Source organism: Diuraphis noxia, unplaced genomic scaffold (assembly GCF_037042655.1).
Source record: "Diuraphis noxia isolate RWA-SAM2 unplaced genomic scaffold, SU_Dnox_SAM2 contig0002, whole genome shotgun sequence".
Taxonomy (NCBI): Eukaryota; Metazoa; Arthropoda; class Insecta; order Hemiptera; family Aphididae; genus Diuraphis; species Diuraphis noxia.
In genome coordinates, this window is record NW_028301712.1 from 59,370,693 (window position 1) to 59,389,766 (window position 19,074).

At 27.0% G+C, this 19,074-nt stretch overlaps 1 protein-coding gene across 1 annotated transcript; it reads left to right on the forward strand.

Moving 5' to 3' along the window:
* The first annotated feature begins 7 nt into the window (after positions 1–7).
* LOC107164713 (dopaminechrome tautomerase-like) lies at positions 8–10,006 on the forward strand. The gene is made up of 6 exons (XM_089219554.1): positions 8–323; positions 4,420–4,541; positions 4,727–4,945; positions 6,458–6,703; positions 7,434–7,738; positions 8,720–10,006. The coding sequence occupies exons 1-6, from the start codon at positions 152–154 to the stop codon at positions 8,940–8,942; spliced, it is 1,287 nt and encodes a 428-aa protein (XP_089075680.1). The 5' UTR covers positions 8–151; the 3' UTR covers positions 8,943–10,006.
* The last annotated feature ends 9,068 nt before the right edge of the window (positions 10,007–19,074 follow it).

Below are 19,074 nucleotides of genomic sequence, written 5' to 3' on the forward strand. Positions count from 1 at the left end.
ACGCTGATAAAGCATTAAAGCGTTAGTTTCACCGTAGACTTGCAACGATTCGGTAATGCGGTCTCATCGATTGTAAGTCTCTCACATTTTTTTTTTCAACCGTTTGAGTTATATATCGCGAAGTGATCGAATTTTGTTTAGTTTTTCAAACATGATCTCCGCAACCGCGGTATTTTTGGCGTGCGTCGTAACAGCCGTCACCTGTGTTGGCAATCTACAGGTCGTCAACGAATGGAATCTGCTCAGGTACGATGTGCCGTTCAATTATCCCAACGCCGATTCGTACAAGTCCGACGTCACGGTATCCACCGGAATCGAAATTGGTTAGTGTATAATTGTTTATTTTATTTTTCTTAGTATATACATAATGTCGTACCGATATTCATACTATACATAATATACATTATGCATATGGCATACCGTCAAACTTATGTAAACTGTGTGAAGGCGTTAAAGTCTCTATCGTTCTCGGATTTGATAAACTATCGTAAATACATCGTCACGTAAGAATCTAAGTATTTAATCATACTGTAAGACCTGCAGTTTGAATAATATGAATTACCTAAAGTATATATAGACTTAAAATTTATGGTTCATAATTTATAGGTACTAAGGAACTCTCATTCCTCACGTACCTACTGTCTTGTACACAATATAAAAACTGAAGCGATTTGTTTTATTTCAAATTTAAGTTATCAATAATTATTATTTTATCATAACTAAACATAAGATACATACATTAACTGAAATTATAATAATTAATGTATTATTTATTTCAAATCTTAAGTTAAGTACCATAATTTCTTAAATCAATAAGAATTATATTTTGTAATTTATTATACTAATGCATACTGCATACGATTAGAATAATCGCTCGAATATTTATCATGAGATGATTTATATAATATGCAAAATTAGTTACCTTATTTTGTATTTTGTATAACTTTAGGTTGAAACTATACATATTTTCATAGTATCAGTCAGATAGAAAAAAAATATATATATATCTGAATAATACATTTTTTTTATAATTATAAATTTCACGTGGATGAATTAAAAAAAAATTTAAGCTCACAGATTATTAATATACGGTTATTAATCATAATATATAGTCTTTTAGTCATTATCTAGCATTGTCACTATGCTTTCTACTGTATATATAATACCAAATATTGATCTATCTTATAAATTATTAATTAGATGACGTGTAGTAAGTAGAGCAAGGACTTTCATGCTTTAGGTTATTATTTTGTTAATTTTATTGTATGTTAATATTAGTGAATACGGAATACAATAAAATACTCAAAACTGTTTTTTTTTGTATACTTAACATTTTTGGGTTAAAGGTCATATTTTTTTAATATTAAGAAATTTGTTTCGACTTTCTAGTTAAATCTAGCGCATACTTTACATTTTTGTTGAAAATTAAGCACTTGGGTAAATATGTTTATAAATCAATGTCAGGAATTAATAATTGAACTGAATTTGTCATAAGTGCTATAGGTATAAACAAATTTTTATCTTAATGGCCAGCGAGTAGTTTAGATTACAACAATATACTGCAACACAAAGTTTATCAAATTATTTATCATGTCTATTTTTATTTAATATTATGGATAGTCCGTGGCGATATTATAGTAACTATTCAAGTGAAGTTTTTTTTTTGCACATATTTGTGCTTTTTACTGTATGTTTTCAATTATTTCATGAATAAAAATTGTTTTTTTAATGGATATTTGATGATATTTTTAGTGTATCAATGTTTTTGATCTACTTTTATAAATATAGCTCTTAATTTCAATCTATTAAATTGCAAACAATTACATAGTAAATTTAAGTAACGGCTAGTATAAAATAATGATACATCGATACTTCTATATATATAGATAGGTTCTTAAAAAAAGATAAAATATATAACACTCATTATTTGGAAAACGGCAGTTTTAAATATAACAGGACTTAAATATTTTCCTTTGTCTCTTATTATTACAATAAGATACAATTTTTAATTTTAAGATTTCTTTAAATTTGGAAACTAATTTTAACTATTAATGTACATAATATGCAGATAACATACTTTTCTTGTGTAAGTATCGACAAAACTAAGGTAAAATTAATATGTTAAAGTAGATTGTGATCTATTATTATCCATCAATTATAATAAATCAAATAATAATCTAATAGTATAAGATACCTAAGTGGACTTGAAATAAATAAACTACAATAATTTATTTTATAATTCATATTGTATTATTAAGTAATTACATTTTTAACAGTCTAAAAAATTATACTACTTTATACTAATTCAAGAAAAACATAAGTGTTACATTTTTACATTTTTACATTTTTACATTCGGTAAGAAATTAAAAAAATTAAGTAAATAATATTATATAATAATAATATATGAATAATGATTTGAATATTGTTTAATTATTATTTGTATATTGCATATAATATGTAACTTTATTTCTGTATCTATTACTACAGCTTATTATGACACCTAAAAAAAAAATGCTTAGGTTCTTATATATTATATACAATTTTTTGGAAATTAAATCAGTCATCAAGAGAATGAAATCGATATTTTAATTTAATTCTACATTATACGTATTGTACGTGTTTTCTTTGTCCATAAACTTGAAACGTTGTAACTTAAAATATTATACTATTTTAATAGTATCACAGTGTATGTTATGATTTAGATGATAACGTCATAATGATTAGATATGTAAATTATTGTAGGCATTTTATTTTTTTTTATTTTTCTGTGTGAAAACTACAAGTGATGATAATAATGCTATTTTTAGTCTTTGTTTGAAAAATGTTAGTCGATATTTTAATCTCGTTGGTATGAAAACTAGATGGCGCCATAAATTCGGCAAAGCTTTAATTTACATTTAGGTACTTTTTTCATGAAAAATATTTCATACCAACTACAGTCAACATATTATATCCATCTACTTATCTACATCTAATAAATTGCTTTAATTTAAAAAAAAATTTTATATAATACATGAAATGTAACCAAATCGACGGTGTATTTGGAATTAGATCGTGAAAATAGTTACAGTTTTTGAATTTACCCTCAGTAAAATTCGTTTTTACAACCCATTTGATAGTATGTCTCACAACCATTCTAGTCGTTTTATAGATATTTGCAATAAAATATTTATGTTATCGATATTATGTTATATGTTTCGGTTTAGGTGGTTCTAAACGAATAAAAATGTTCGAAAACCATGCGTCATCCTATATTACGAGAATGTAAGTAAACTCGGTCGTTATTTAGTATAATATTGTGATATTTCTTATAATATATCAAAATAACACAGAAGTGTGCAATATATTAATTAAAAATCTATTTGTATTGGGACAGTGATGCGGAGTAAATAGTTTTAAATTCCTTTAATTCTCTCTAAGCTATTAAAATATGTATAATAATATATTATTATTAATTTTTTATTGAAAAATTCACTTCAACATCAATGGTCATTAGTAGGGCAGAGGACTTGTAGCTCTAAAAAAGCTCTAAATATGCAAGCACTTATGCACTTAAAAAACCTCATAATATGCACTAATTTTTTTTTTTTAGGTGTACTAATATACATTCCGCAGAACTTACTGAGACTAAATACCTACTAAAATATTGATTATTGTCATGTCTAGAAATGTTTTATAAATAAATCTTAATCGAATAAAAGCCCGAGCGGTGCGCAAAAAACTGTGGTGGTGATGTCGTAGGTATAGTGTACAACGTTAGATCGTTATCGCTTCTACGAAGAATGTGTGCCCGTGAACAGTCAAAAATATTATACGACAAACATTAAAAATAAATACATTTTTATCCTAACATTTTGACTGTATTGTTTGAAATAAAAATGTCTCAGTGGAAAAAATCGATTTAAGTAAAATATGTCTCAAAAAGTACAGATTAGCGTATAAAAGTGTAAAATATGCCTTAAAAACCAAAAGAACGCAAAATATGTATTTATTCAAAATTAGCTTTGTGAAAGCATGAAATGTATTTGTATCGTACTCTGCTATTTTCGTGACTGTGTAAAACAAATATGCAAATGTTCAAGTCCTCTGCCCTATAGTCATTAGCGTAGGTATAGACGATTTACATTTATTTGAATTTATTACCATTGGTTATAAATACGAGCATTTAATATTTATAATGAATTATATGTATTACTGTTTTAGCTTATATGATTTTTTAAAAATGATATTATTTTTTTTTGTTTTCATATCTACGACAAGCTGTTAAAATGTGTTTTATGTGGATTATTATTGTTTATTAATTCAATATATTATTATTTATTTGTCATTTGACGAATTTCGATACGCCTGCAATCCAAAATATATTTTTTCTTTTCAAAAATAAAATGCTTATAATCTGTGTAATTTGTTGTCCAAAGGTTGGGACAGGATATTCATTACGACCCCGAGACTTTTTAATGGAAATCCGGCCACGCTGGCATGGATACCTCGCAACCGAGCTGGCGTGACATATGACACGCACAAATCGCCATTGTTACAGGTAAATAAGTTCTGGATTCGCGTGTTAAAATACGCGTGATTACTGACCAATGACTTAACTTAACATTTGAGTATTTGACTTAACATATAATATCATAACGATGTCGTGCAGCACAATAATTGTATTGCATAATGTTGATTGCGCTTCTGCGTTATGGCGTTTTGAAACTCCTTATTTTTGTGCAGGCATATCCCAACTGGGAATGGCACAGCGAAGCGTCCAGCGGTGATCTGGTTACGTCGCCAACGCCCAACTGTTCCAGCCTGGTGTCCGTCTTTCGAGTCAGGGCAGACAGGTGTAACAGGCTTTGGGTACTGGACAGTGGAGTCATGGACAGTCTAGAGACTTTCAACACGATCTGCCCGCCTAAGTTGTTAGTGTTCGATATGAGAACAGACCGAGTGGTGAGTTTCTTTTTTATTATCATTATTATTTTACTATACTATGTTGATAATTTTATGTGTAGTGTTTGGAGCCACAAAACTGTAAATTTTTATGATCAAATTTTTTTTTTCTTATATTGTTTAGGATTAATCATGTAAATCATAACTTAGGTGTATACCTAGTAGTTATGTAAAATTTAAAGAGTAAATGACGGGATGGAATAGAAAAAAATAATTATTCATTAACTAAGGAGTACATGATTTACCGTTAAACCTCTTATATAGATATATAGTAAATTAAAAATAAATGTTAAGCTGAATTTGGGGAAAATAACGTGATAAATGATAATTATTAGTAATTTAATTAAGATACCTCATCAAACGATAGATACATTATAATATTAGTCTTAAGACGCAATGTAAACGATGATAGAGTATATCTATAATATGGTTAGGTTATATAATTGTATATAATTTTCGTGATTTTTACGTATGTTGTCAAAATTCAAACTTTGAATCCTTGTAAAAAAAAAATTGTGACTATGAATTTATTTTATTTTTCAACTGCTATTGTTAAAATGTGTTAGAAGCATTGTACTAAATTTTAAAGTTTTTTTACCGAACAAATACATTTTTATCGATATTTATAGAAAAAAAAACTAAAAAAGTTGAAAAATTAAAATGTCAGTAAACAGTTCAAAACAAATCTAAATATTTTGAAAATGTTATCAAATATAGAAAATGTCTGTATAAACATTCAGAGAAAATTTCAAGTATCTGCGGTCATTTGTTTTAGACTTTTAGAGTTACACCAAAATAAGAAAATCACTAAATGTGAAATCCAATGTTTTAAAAATTTAAATTTTCAAATGCTCATAAAAATTTGATTTGAATTTCCGGTGGACTTTTTATTTGTGATAAAGATTGACAAACTTGTAAGGAATCTTGTATTAAATTTTCAAATCTTAGATTTAAAAAGAAAATTTTTTATGAATTTCTAGCTTAAAATAATTTGTGAATTTTCGTGATTTTTACGTATTTTGTCAAATTCAAACTTTGAATGCTTATAAAAAAAAAATTGTGACTATGAATTTATTTTATTTTTCAACTGCTATTGTAACAATATGTTTAGAGCCTTGTATTAAATTTTCAAGCTTTTCTGCCTTACAAATACATTTTTATCGATATTAATTTATAAAAAAAAGCTACTGAAGTTCAATTCAAATCGAAGCATTATTTCGAAAACTTATCGTGTACACACACAAAAAAAAACACACAAACATTGTAAAATAAATACATTCATTGCTCTGTTCAGAATCTAAAATGTGCTTGTTTTCTGATAATCGTTAGTGCCGATAAGCTGGGAAAATGAACCATATTGTTTTAACTCATAAAATGCGAATTCAAATATAGACACTACTGTTTTAATTTTACTAAAAAAATTAAATTGCACTAGGTAATGGCTATGCAATTCGAGATAAGATTTTAATAGGTATGTGATAAATAAAAAAAAGTATGTGTTGCAATTTCCAGGTGAGAAGCGTGACATTGCCACCAGAAATCTTGAGGCCCAACACTCTTTTGACAAATTTGGTGATCGACGATCAAGTGGAAGTGTCTCATTTGCAAGACGGATTCCTTGGAGACTGTGACAACGTGTTTGTATACATGACCGACAGCACAAACCCAGGAATTCTGGTATACGACGCCCGACGAGACACCGCTTGGAGACTCTCACATCCGTACATGTTCCCGGATCCAGACTTCGGAACCTTCTCGGTGCGTTACTTTTGACAATATTATTATATAATATCCATAAAAAATATATATACATAGATTTTTTCCATTTCGTGTTTGTTGGGTATATGAAAAGATTAATAGCTGCATAACTTCACCAGTGTAGTCCGCATGTATTTGCCGTATATTATTTTGTACATTTTTGATTCAGCTATACCTTAAGAATAAAATTATATATATATATATATATCGTTCAAGATTTTTAAAATTCCGAACAGCTGAGTCTAATTACTAGTTTTACAGTATTATGACGTGTGCCATTTGTTATTCGTTGTTTGTAAAATACCTTAAAATGTGTTTATTTGCAGGATTTTTTTATATTATACATTGAATACATATTAAATTTAAATAAGGTAATATTTCTCTGTAGTTTTCATAAAATCACAAGACAACGGTTAATGTATACTATTAAAATATTTTATTCGTTTTGAAGTCAGTTCTGGACATTAATTTTAAAATATAATTATTACTATTATTACAATTGCTGTTTAGTTCAAGATGCGTGTGAACAATAATGTACATGCCCAAAGTTTAGTAATCCGTTATTTTTAGGTATATACGAAGAGTGCTATGTAATAGTGTAATATATCATGTAACAAATAAAAAATTGTATATATTTTGAAATGTTCAGTACTCTACCACTTCCATTCTCGTGATCTTGATTGTGTAGTAACGATTTTCTAACCGAATTTTTGTGTGTACATGTATATAGGTGGCCGGTGAATCTTTCACCCTGATGGACGGCGTCATCGGTCTTGCTCTATCGCCTTTCGGATCCGTAGGACGGCGCTTGTACTTCCAGCCGTTCGCTTCGGACCGTCTGTTCTCCGTGCCAACATCCGCACTCAAAGCTGGACCAAACTTGGGTGACGATGCCGATCTTCCCGTGTCGCTGGTGGGCCACAAGTCTTCGCAAGCCGCCCCGTTGGCTGTAGACCCCAAGGATGGTGCTCTCATATTCAGTCCGGTGTCCGAAACGGCCTTAGCCACCTGGGTTCCGGGATCCGTGGAACACGGGTGGGTCTTAATATTATGTTATAATATTAAATATACCTTATAGTTTATACTACTCGGCGGTGTCATTATCATCTGCAACTATTCAACCTTAATTTAATTTAAATTTTCAACTCTATTATTTAAATTTTTTTAATGTACCCACCTCCAAAATACATACAATTTTTCATTACCTATCCTGTATTCGCATATGAAAATGTTTCCATTTGCATTTTCTTGTTGCAAAATTATTTAATTCATTATGAATATATTACTTAGTAAATAATAACATTTATTTCATTTAAGTTCTACGATGACCCATATTTCAAGGTTCATTTAATAAAACAATTCCGTAGATTGTTTTATTTTATTATACCCATCCGAAACGACTGGGTTTCTTTTCAGTTAACAGAATGATTTTATTCGGCAAAAGTAAAAAAAAAATACTCCGCACTTAAACTTTAAGTTTTGCCATCGTTTAAACAAACTTTTAAATACAGTTTTGGGTATTATCCAACTTCCAAGTAGCTTTTACGTATTACGCGCAGCTACGAAACCCTAAGTTAGTGCCACTAATACGGAATTATGGCAACAATTTTTTTGCGCAAAATGTACTGCTCTTAAGGCTTTTTCATTAATATAGCAGTCATTGTGTGTATTATTTGTATAGTTTCCATTGTTGTTTAGTTTTATATTTGTTTATGGTAAAATTTAATATAGTTATACTATAGCATAGATTTTGTGTTAATCACCAGTTTTGTAAAAAAATGAGTGGAAGTCAGTATATAGTGCTTGTGATTTCTGTTATGCGATATAATATAATATACGAAGGATCATCATTCATCACGTTATTATTTTGTCGGAGTATAGTCATTTTGTATATACTACGTTGTACCTGTATTGATGACTAAACTGTTGAAAAGACTATATCTTGTGATAAATTTTTGATAACAATGAATATTTAGTTGGTATAATACACAATATTAACCCAATTTGTGTTTTCAGTGTGTTGGCATACAGCCCCGAAGAACTGCAGTTCGTATTGGATATCAGATCGGCCGATCGTGACCAAGGTGCAATTTGGGTGGTATCGACGCGGTTACAACGATACTTCAAAAAGAATGTGAACAAAAAGGAAGTGAATATCCGGATCATGAGGATACTCAGAGAGCCGGAGTTCTTACCTTACGCATTCAACAACAATAACTCTCTGCTGCTGTTCAAATGATCTGCTCTGCTTAATACTTGACACTGCACAAACACGATAATAATTTATTGCTAAACCATTTTGTATTTGCCTGTAATAATAATAATAATTACATGATACAACACATTGTAACGATTATACCAGATAATATACGATACGCACCACGTATGGTCGTTATATTAATCGTGATGCCATTTTACTTAGGGTTGCGCTACGTTCGTATGATATAATAATATTACAACATTAACGGAGCTGCGACATTGTGTAAATACTATTATATTATTAATAAATAACGATTGAAATAATTCCAGCCAACAAAATCGTCGAAACATATTCATATAATAATATGATGAGATAATATGTGAACGAAATTCGATAACTTTGTAGGTTGTATCATTATTTATTTATTATTAAACGTATCTATTATGTAAACAATTTATTCAAATAGACGTATTTTTAATTTTTTGATTATTTTTAACTATCGAAAGTAACGAAATGTAAACCGATTATTTTCGAATCGCGCATAAGTACGCACTATATATTCTTAGAAATTATATGAATTACCTAAAGATGACAACCGTGTTAAACGGTAATTTTTTTACAATTAATTACGATTTCAATAAACTTTGGAGAACACTATTCTGTTATGATAAAATATTGTTACAGCCATAACTTACGAGACAAATCGAAAATGTAATAATCACATAATCATACTTCGATGTTACCGAATAGCACTATAAGTCTCTGTTTATTTAAGTATTTTATAATTGATCAAAAATATGTATTATTTAACATTATAATTTTAAGGATATTATAATTTAAGAAATGTCCAATATTTGTTAGTTTAAGAATATAATTCTTTTAGTTTCATTATTATACTATACTGTAAAACAAATAATTTGTGTGATGTATTTTATACTAGGTTTACTAAACTGCGGAAAATTATACAGACAATGTTTTTTTTTAAATTGTGAAACTGTTGACTGTTTAGTCTAAGTGACTAACATAATATAGATATAATACTATTTACTGCAGATTGGCTTGACTATTGGTCACCTACCCAAATATATTATACAATGGTCCTACTCAGTCTTATACTTTTTACTAGTGTTCAAGTTCAGATACAGGTCCTTATTATCTTGAAAACGAGATTTAAAATAACTATCTACTTAAACACTCAGTAAAAAAATAGCATTTTAGCTCAAATAAATTTTAATAATAATCAATATGTTTCTAAATTTTTCTAAATTTGTTTTTTTTACCTTCAATATTAATTATACACCGAACCGATTTTCATATTCAGCGTAAATTTTACATAGCCTTTTGCACAGTATCATTATTGGTATAATTATAAAATATTCATCAGCTTTTTGTCGAAGTATTTGAGATTTAGGTTGAAAATAATTCAAAACTTTATTGATATTATCATTTTACAATTTTTTTTATTTTTACCATCTGATTAATATTAAAATAAAAAATATATTAAACTAAAAAGAATCAGTATTTGGAAATTAGTATTTGATTTTAAATATAGATACTTTATCTAAAGTATTTGAACTTTTTTACTCAAGTTCTTTACAAGTTTGAACTCCTATTGTACAAAAATATGCGTTGCTTGCAATTACATATTGTAAAATAGACATCAGATAACTATTATAAAAATAAATACTATTACAATATGAACAATATTTATATAAAACCCAATAAAAATAATAAAATTAAAATGTACTTAAAACTATTTAAGGACATGAAATTTTGACGTAGTATTTGTTCATTAACGGAATTTATGCAGTATATAAATATTAAATATTCACTAATATTTCATGATATAGTTGATTCATAATAAATTCTACATACAGATGGTTATGAAATATAATTTGGAATTATCGGTGTTGCTATATACTATTTGTTCATATAATCACAATATTTATATGTATGAATTTATAATAGTAGTTAGGTTGTAAATGTCTGCATTTAAATTTTAAATAATTTATTTTTCGTAGAGGAAGGTTATGGGAGCATAATATAAGCATATAATTTATCTATATTTTAATCAAAACTATATTATTTTATACATTAAACATAAAACTCTTTAAATAATGACATGTGAATATATCATATATCAATAATTTTGTAAAGCATTATCATAGAAGTCTAATTTTAAAGTAAAATAATATTACTTCAGTGACTTGGTGAGGCGCGATCGTACGCTCAATCTGCGGAAACGCACTGAGCGTACGTACCGGTCGCAGTTGCTAGCTCCTGGATGGGTGACCACCAGGGATTTTTAGCAACATATCCTTGCCGCACATACACAAACACGTGTTACAACCCTACCCACTTAAAAAACTTACAAACAAATACACAAAAATAACCCTTACCGTACCACCCCACATCCAATGGCCTATATTGCCGTGGGTTCCCCTCACCAAAAAAAATATTTATGACTACATAGGTATTATATACAATGTACATTTACCAATGTGAATTCTATTAGGACACCCAACATCCTAATATCCTATCATACATAATATAATATTTATTTTTTTAATTTTATTTTTTCTAATGCAGTTGTTGAAGAATTATGTTTGCCATTTAGTGATAGCACAACTGAATTTAATTATAATCATCATAAACACTTAAAATCAAAATAAATATAATAATAAATACAATAATTATTTCAACAGTTACATTTTTTTAATCTATTCATTATAATATTATAGGTTATTTGGTGTTCGGTCAAAACATATACAGAATTATTACCTTTTATAAATGCACACTGTTTGCACAACATTAAAATAATGAAAATTTATCTATTTTTGTATTTAGATTAAATTGAAGAATACTTACACTAATTGAATAAGTGTGTACTCAGATAAAAAATAATTTTTGAATTTTTTATTTATTTAGTTATTTTCATACAAATACTTGACGCAATCTTATACATAAAATCGAAGTAATCAAAGCGTGTAAGGCTAAGGAATGTTTTATACACACAACGAAAATAATTCATCATCAAAACTGTTTTCAATATTTTTAAAGGTAGGTATATATTATTATTAATACTATTAGATACCTACAATCTACTATGAATGATTTGGTCGTCAGAAAATTACAACTCTTACAAATGACAATAATCATTTAGATTAGTATGAATTTTGCTCCTCACTATGTTTTTAGAAGATCTATTTGAAATAAATAACATGGTTTTCTCTGCAATGTTTCGCAACACCGACCGTACTGTAAACAATTTAACGAGATAAATAAACTAAATATACTTTACAGAGAAAAATTGGATTTTATCGATCATCATTCATCAGTGCTTTCAAGTTTACATATACAGGGTGTCCCGCGAGGATTTACCCATTGCGATATCTCACGAAATAATGGAGATATCAAAATTCTGGTTTTATAATATGATTTACTGGGATAAGAACTACAATTATTTAATTTTTTAATTTATTTTAATGTTTTTGTAAAAAATGTAAAAAATATATTTTTTTATTTAATTATTTCCAAAAATATTAAAGAGCCATTTTGTAGAGTTTATTTTTCTGAAAATATTGACGTTTCAAAATTTTATTTTCATTAATTTCCTGATTTTAATATTTTTTCTAGTTTTGAAGAAATAAAATATGATTATAATGTATGACTATTAGGAACACGGAAGGTATTCGGCCGGCTGTATGGGAATGCGCGCGGCGCGGCGGGTCACATGTTTGATAATAATTTGCAATTTTTCTCGAAACTAAAAAAATATATTAAAAATCAGGAAAATTATTAAAATAAAATTTTGAAACATCAATATCTTCATAAAAATAAACTCTACAAAATGGCTATCTTCATTTTTTTTGGAAATAATTAAATAAAAAAATATATTTTTAAACTTTTTTACCAAAACATTAAAATCAATTAAAGTATGAAATAATTGTAGTTCTTAGTCCCGTGAGTCTTATTACAAAATCAGAATTTCGATATCACCATTATTTCGAGAGATATATTGCAATGGGTAAATCCTCACAGGACACTCTGTATAAAGCCAACCTATTTCTTCGCAAAAGAAAATATTTTATTAACTTAGGTAATAACAATAAAATAACAAATATTTTTAAATAAATATGATATACTAACGAATTTCACTATAATTAATAAAAATGGGCGCCCTAGTACACATACCACGATGTTTAAAACCACATCTACCACAAGATCTTCTATCAGGCTTAAGTGAAGACGAAGATTAACCTTAAATTAGTACTAATCATTATTGTCATCATTAGGAAAATATCACATACTAGTTGCAATCAGTAACTGTAATTTATAATTTTTTATTAGATTTAAACAAACTTGTAATAGCATGTAATATGTCGAGCCATTTTAATTGTAATAGTTAATACAAATAAAAAAATGAAAATGAAAATATAAATGTTTAATGTTGAGAATCTGAGATGAATTTATAGATATTCAAGTATTTTTAAAAACGTAAACTTATATTAAAATGCATATTATTTAAATACTATTTTAATTAAAAAGAATAATAAATTACTTTGTACTCGACGTAGGTACTCGTATATTTGTATATATCGATTATCTTCGACGTATATTAATGAAATTAACAATCATATCACAATTATTAATATATAAAGATTTTATTGACTCTAGTTTTTTTTTACTGTTGTCGCGGAAAGTGGTCAGTGATATAGAACACCTTTTTTCATTCCAATAGTGCTATATTATATATAATATTATGGCTTATATAGCTTAATTTAGTTTTCTTGTTACTTAATTGTTTTAAATCTACTAAAACTGATTAAAAACTTAATTATAAATATTGTTACATATTACATGGGTAAATATTTTTTAACCTAGTTTTTAATTTTGATAAGTAATGATGTAAAATACACGAATAAAGCATAAAGATGTAAACAGTGTTAGGAATAGATAACTAAAATATTATGTAGATAAAGATAATAGATGATTGAGAGGAATTTATCTAGATAAAGATAAAAGATAAATATAATTTTATCTAGATAAAAAATAAAATAAGAATTTTTTGTATTTTTTATATTTACTATACAATGACATAGTCAGAAGTCTTCCAATCGGACACTGAATTAAATACTATATAAATATATAGCCTTGCGTGTATGATTATATATCCAAGGGGAGTGTCGGGTCCCTCGGACACACTAAGCCTCTAAATACGCCATTGGAACAATAGGAATAACGATCTATCAATATTTTCCTGCACAATTAATAGTGTCCTTTTAAAATTGAAATCTGTGATATATAATATATATACATATTACTGGCATCATTAATTCTCTAATGTTTTTAAACTAATGATTTTACTCAAATTCAATAAATATATATATAAAGTAGATTTTTAAATACTTTATTTAATAGATAATAATTCTTGGCGAAATAAAACAATATAATGTAAATTTAATATTATTTTACGATTAGTTTTAGCATTATGACAGTTACTTGGCCACATCGTATATTTGTATGGGGTTTTGTATTCAGATTCTAAAATATAAATTCTTAAGCAGTTTCTTAACCTTTTTGATATCACGGAACACCAGATAATAATATTTTTTTCGTGCGGAACCCCTTTGAAAATTATCTTTAGGGTACCGGCAGCCAGCGGTCTCTCTCTCTTGCGATTTCAAGCTTTCGCGTAACCCGTCAGCGATCTTCGCAGAACACAGGTTAAGAAACACTGCTTTATAGTATAGTATAGAAATTTAGAGTAAAATTGACATGGATAATTATATATATAGCTAATGTCGTCGTCTGCGGGTGGCACGCTAGGCAGTATACAAAACAGACCCGTATATTTATTTGCATGGGTAATTTTATGGGATAAACAAAATATTATACGTACCTAGTATTTATTGCATATATTAATATTATGCATATAGGTTAATTCGTGTAAAATGGTATACGCAGAAATACGCTATCATTTTTCTAACAATTAATTATTATTATATAAATCGTTGTTTTTCCGTCACCGCGTTCAGAAATTACCACCTATACCTACATTAAATTAATTATTGGAAAATGAAGATAATAAAATAGCGAACAATGAATTATGGAATACTGACAATCAAGATATTATATTTTGTAATAATTGCTTTGTTTGTTGATACTATATGGTTTTCGAATACAAAATGTTAAAATTTATAATATCATTATTATATAAATATCTATCATAAAAATTATCTAGATAAATTGGTATAGATAATTGAAGTTTTCATTTGAGATAAAATAATATATGGCATGTAGATTTTAATCCTGATAAGATAATAGATGATGAATTTTTCATCTAGATAAATATTTAGATTAATGATCTAGGAAAGTTCTAACACTAGGTTTAAAGTGCTGATTTTTGTTTGCAAATAAATATAAATAGTTAAGACACAAGAATAATAGAAACAGTATTAACATATATTTTTATACTGCACAATTTTCATTATAAGAAAAAGTAAATTTCGGTTCAAAAGCTAATAAAAATGTTATTCCAATTTTTTCTTGATATTTTTCCTTCAAACCTAAAATTAATTTAAATAAAGATTTATCATTCATTCAATTAGCTAAAACAGTTATTTACATATATGAATACATTATTAAATATACCAGGAACCAGGAGGTATCGAAAAAACTTTCTTTGTAAATTAGGTGCATTTTACATAATTTCCGAAGTAGAATTAAAGAAAACAAATATTAAACAATCAATTTTTTTATTTTCATTTTAATAATTACTTTTTATGATATTTATGTTAACATTTGGGTGTAACCTATTTACTAAATTTGTAGTTAAATTTGATCTACTCATTATTTTATAACTAATTAGTAACATTTACATTACCGGTGAAAATCTTAAACCACGAAACTAGAGCTCATTTTCAAACTTTAAAAAGATTAAATAAAAATTATGTGAATTACATAAATCAGATATAGGATAATTTAACAAAATAAAATAATAATCATTAACAATAATTTTAATGGCTCTGAATTGCCTATACAAAGCGCCGTCTGATAATTTACGTATATTCATTAATCATTACCTAAATGATTAATAATTTTAAAATTATATTATGCTTTATTGCTATGATTTAATAATATTTAATAATTAAATTGTTGAATAAAGAATTGTAAATTAGCTTATAGTAGATCGGAATGGTGAGTGGAATAACGTGAAAGATATTTGGGAGTTAAACTTCAATCGTAAAAGAATATGCCATGATTTGAGAAAAACATGTAAATAATATAAAATGTTATGATTAAATTGATATGTGTGGTGTACCCATAATGTTGGGCTATTTGTACGCCTACCGTTAAAAATTTGATGTAAATTCAGGAGGCCATCTCAAAAATGTAATCTACCTATTAATAATGTTACATTTTAAAATATATTATAATATAGGCTTAAGGGTAGTTTTTTCTATATTCTTTTTTAATAAAAAAAATTGAAGGCGTGTGTTAACTGTCCCCTAATATTATACAAAAGATTTGAAGTACCTAGAGAATCAACGATTTTTTTTTAATATTCAATCTTGCATTCATATATTTTAGCGTTGAAAACATCTGATTGTGGGACTTGAATTTCTTTTACGTCTTAATGGTCGTCTCTATAATGGGAGTCCATTAAAGCTGGAACAAAGGGTATAGAAATATATTCTGAAATAGAAAAACGTTTGTTTGGTGTTTATATATTTTGATGTTTTTGATAAAGAGGTTGTTAGTCAATGGTAGGTAGTACTCGAGTTACTCCAATTTACTCACAAATATTTGTCTCTCAAAATGTTTTAAATGATAAAAATATAATTAAATAGAAATGGAATACTACAGCGTAATGGTACAAAATCTATGATTAAACTTTCCATAGTATGATATATCCATTTAAAATCACCAAGTAGCACGTATATCATAAGCCAGGGATTTACATGCTCTCAAATACTAACGAATATTATAGCATATCATTAAATTATAAGCACTGTACAGTATAACACATACAAATATAGACGACTTGCAAAATAAATAACTTTTTCACAATGATTGTAATTTTAAATTTGTATTTTACGATTAAATAGTCAAAAATAATTAGTTATTGTCATACTCTTTAAAATGTGTAAAACATTCTAATTTCTTATGAATAATTGTGAATGTGAATTTTTTTGCCATCAACTATATTTAACTTATATCATTATAATATGTAAATTTAATTATGTTATTATCTTACTCTATTATTATGTAAGCAGTTTTTCAATAATATTATTATTAAAATATTATGTAAAATCAACTATATTTTAACAACATCTTTTTTGTTAGAAAAATCGATAAATTTGTGATTGCAAATGTATTTTATTCTGCAGGTGTTATAACAACTGTCTAGTACCTTCTCATGCATTTTTTCACATTCTGTTGTATTAGATTATTTCTCTATTCATCTAGTTATTATTTGCATAGGTAGTGTTAAATTTACATTAACTATAAATTAAGAACTAATATATTACTTTTTTTTTATTTATTTGATTCAATTTGTTTACAATAAAAAACAATCAGTAACATAGAAAATATACAAACGTGAATAACGTGAAGAGGAGACCGTACATAACAGAACCTCAGAAATGTTCCCCCCCCCCATAATACGGGACACAACTGAATATTATAAATGCATTCAAAATTACGGTGGTCGTGCTATTTTGAAAAACAATACAGATGCAGTATTATCGAAAAATCACAATCATCCAACACATGGAGTTGAGTTAGCTAATCGTAGTTTAAGAAATAAACTGAAAGTAAGTTATATTTATATTTATGAAAATATTGAGTAAAAAAAAAAATGCATATTTTATAATAATTTATATATTTATAAATAATAAGTGCATAAGTGCATGCGTATTTAGTACTTTTTAAGTGCATTAAGTTTCGAGCCCTAATAATAAAATGCTGGTTTTTTTTAAATATAATTAATATAGGGTGAACTTTCGGAAAATCCAACGAAACCAGCACCTAGAGCATTTTAAGAAATAAGGAGATCTGTAATAACTTCAGTAATACAAGGTGCTACAAATTCTAAAATTGTTGATGCTATTCCAGTATTGACTATCATGAAAATGATTCCCTCTTTACCATCGACATTTTGCGATTTAACGATTGAAGGTGACTGGCGTTCTACTTTTTCATTTTAGGCAATCTATATGGTGTCAAGTACAAAAAGTTGGATTAGTGCACTCAATTATTCACGCTGAAGCACCAGTTAATGAAAGTAATTGAATACAATTTAATTATAATTTGATTATATAGTATATATAATATTTACTTTTTTATTTAGATGTTATAAAACGTATGGACTATTTTGTGGATACGTATTTGAATAGTGATGCATGCATGTTTTACCGGAAAGTATGGAATCATTTCAACACCGATAAGACATGGACAACTAACCACCTAGAAGGTTAGCACGTAGCTTAAAAACCGGAGTATAAGTCGACCAAATCCAAACATATTTGTGTTGATAAATGAAAAAAAATCAACAAAATTTTAAACTTGACTTACAAGCCCAAAAAGACGGTAATCTAAAACCATTAAATTAAATGAAATTTCGAAAGCTTGAAGAAATATAAAAAAATATAAAGGATAGGTAAATATTATAAAATTATTAATTTTTACATGTATAATAGTTATTATATAGTAAGTTTTTATTTTTTTCAGATTGAAATCTGAAGAAATCTCTTTAATAGAGTATGTCGATATAATAAAATATCGTATAATAATACAATAATTTTATAATTTTTTATTTATATTTACTTTTTTTTTGTATATAATAATATAATATCCTAACCTGCTACTTTCAGTTTTATATACTATATCTACTGACTTAATGTATTAATAACCATTTATACATGACAAATTTGTATTTACTTTTATTTTTTATTAAGTCGGCAAATTGGGAAAATTAAATAAATAGTGGGCGAATTTTTTTTTTCTAAGCCACAACAACAAAGGTTATTGGCTACAACATGACTATTTTTTAACACAAGTATGAAGTATTAGTAATAATATATAGGTACATAACATAATAATAATAGTATAAAATAATGAGATAGAAATATATCTAGATTATATTAGTTGGTATAGTTTAGTTAAT

Coding starts and splice junctions, on each gene's coding strand:
- LOC107164713 (XM_089219554.1), top strand. CDS start 152: ATGATCTCCGCAACCGCGGTATTTTTGGCGTGCGTCGTAACAGCCGTC. Junction 4,946..6,457: donor ATATGAGAACAGACCGAGTG/GTGAGTTTCTTT, acceptor TGCAATTTCCAG/GTGAGAAGCGTGACATTGCC. Junction 6,704..7,433: donor CAGACTTCGGAACCTTCTCG/GTGCGTTACTTT, acceptor ACATGTATATAG/GTGGCCGGTGAATCTTTCAC.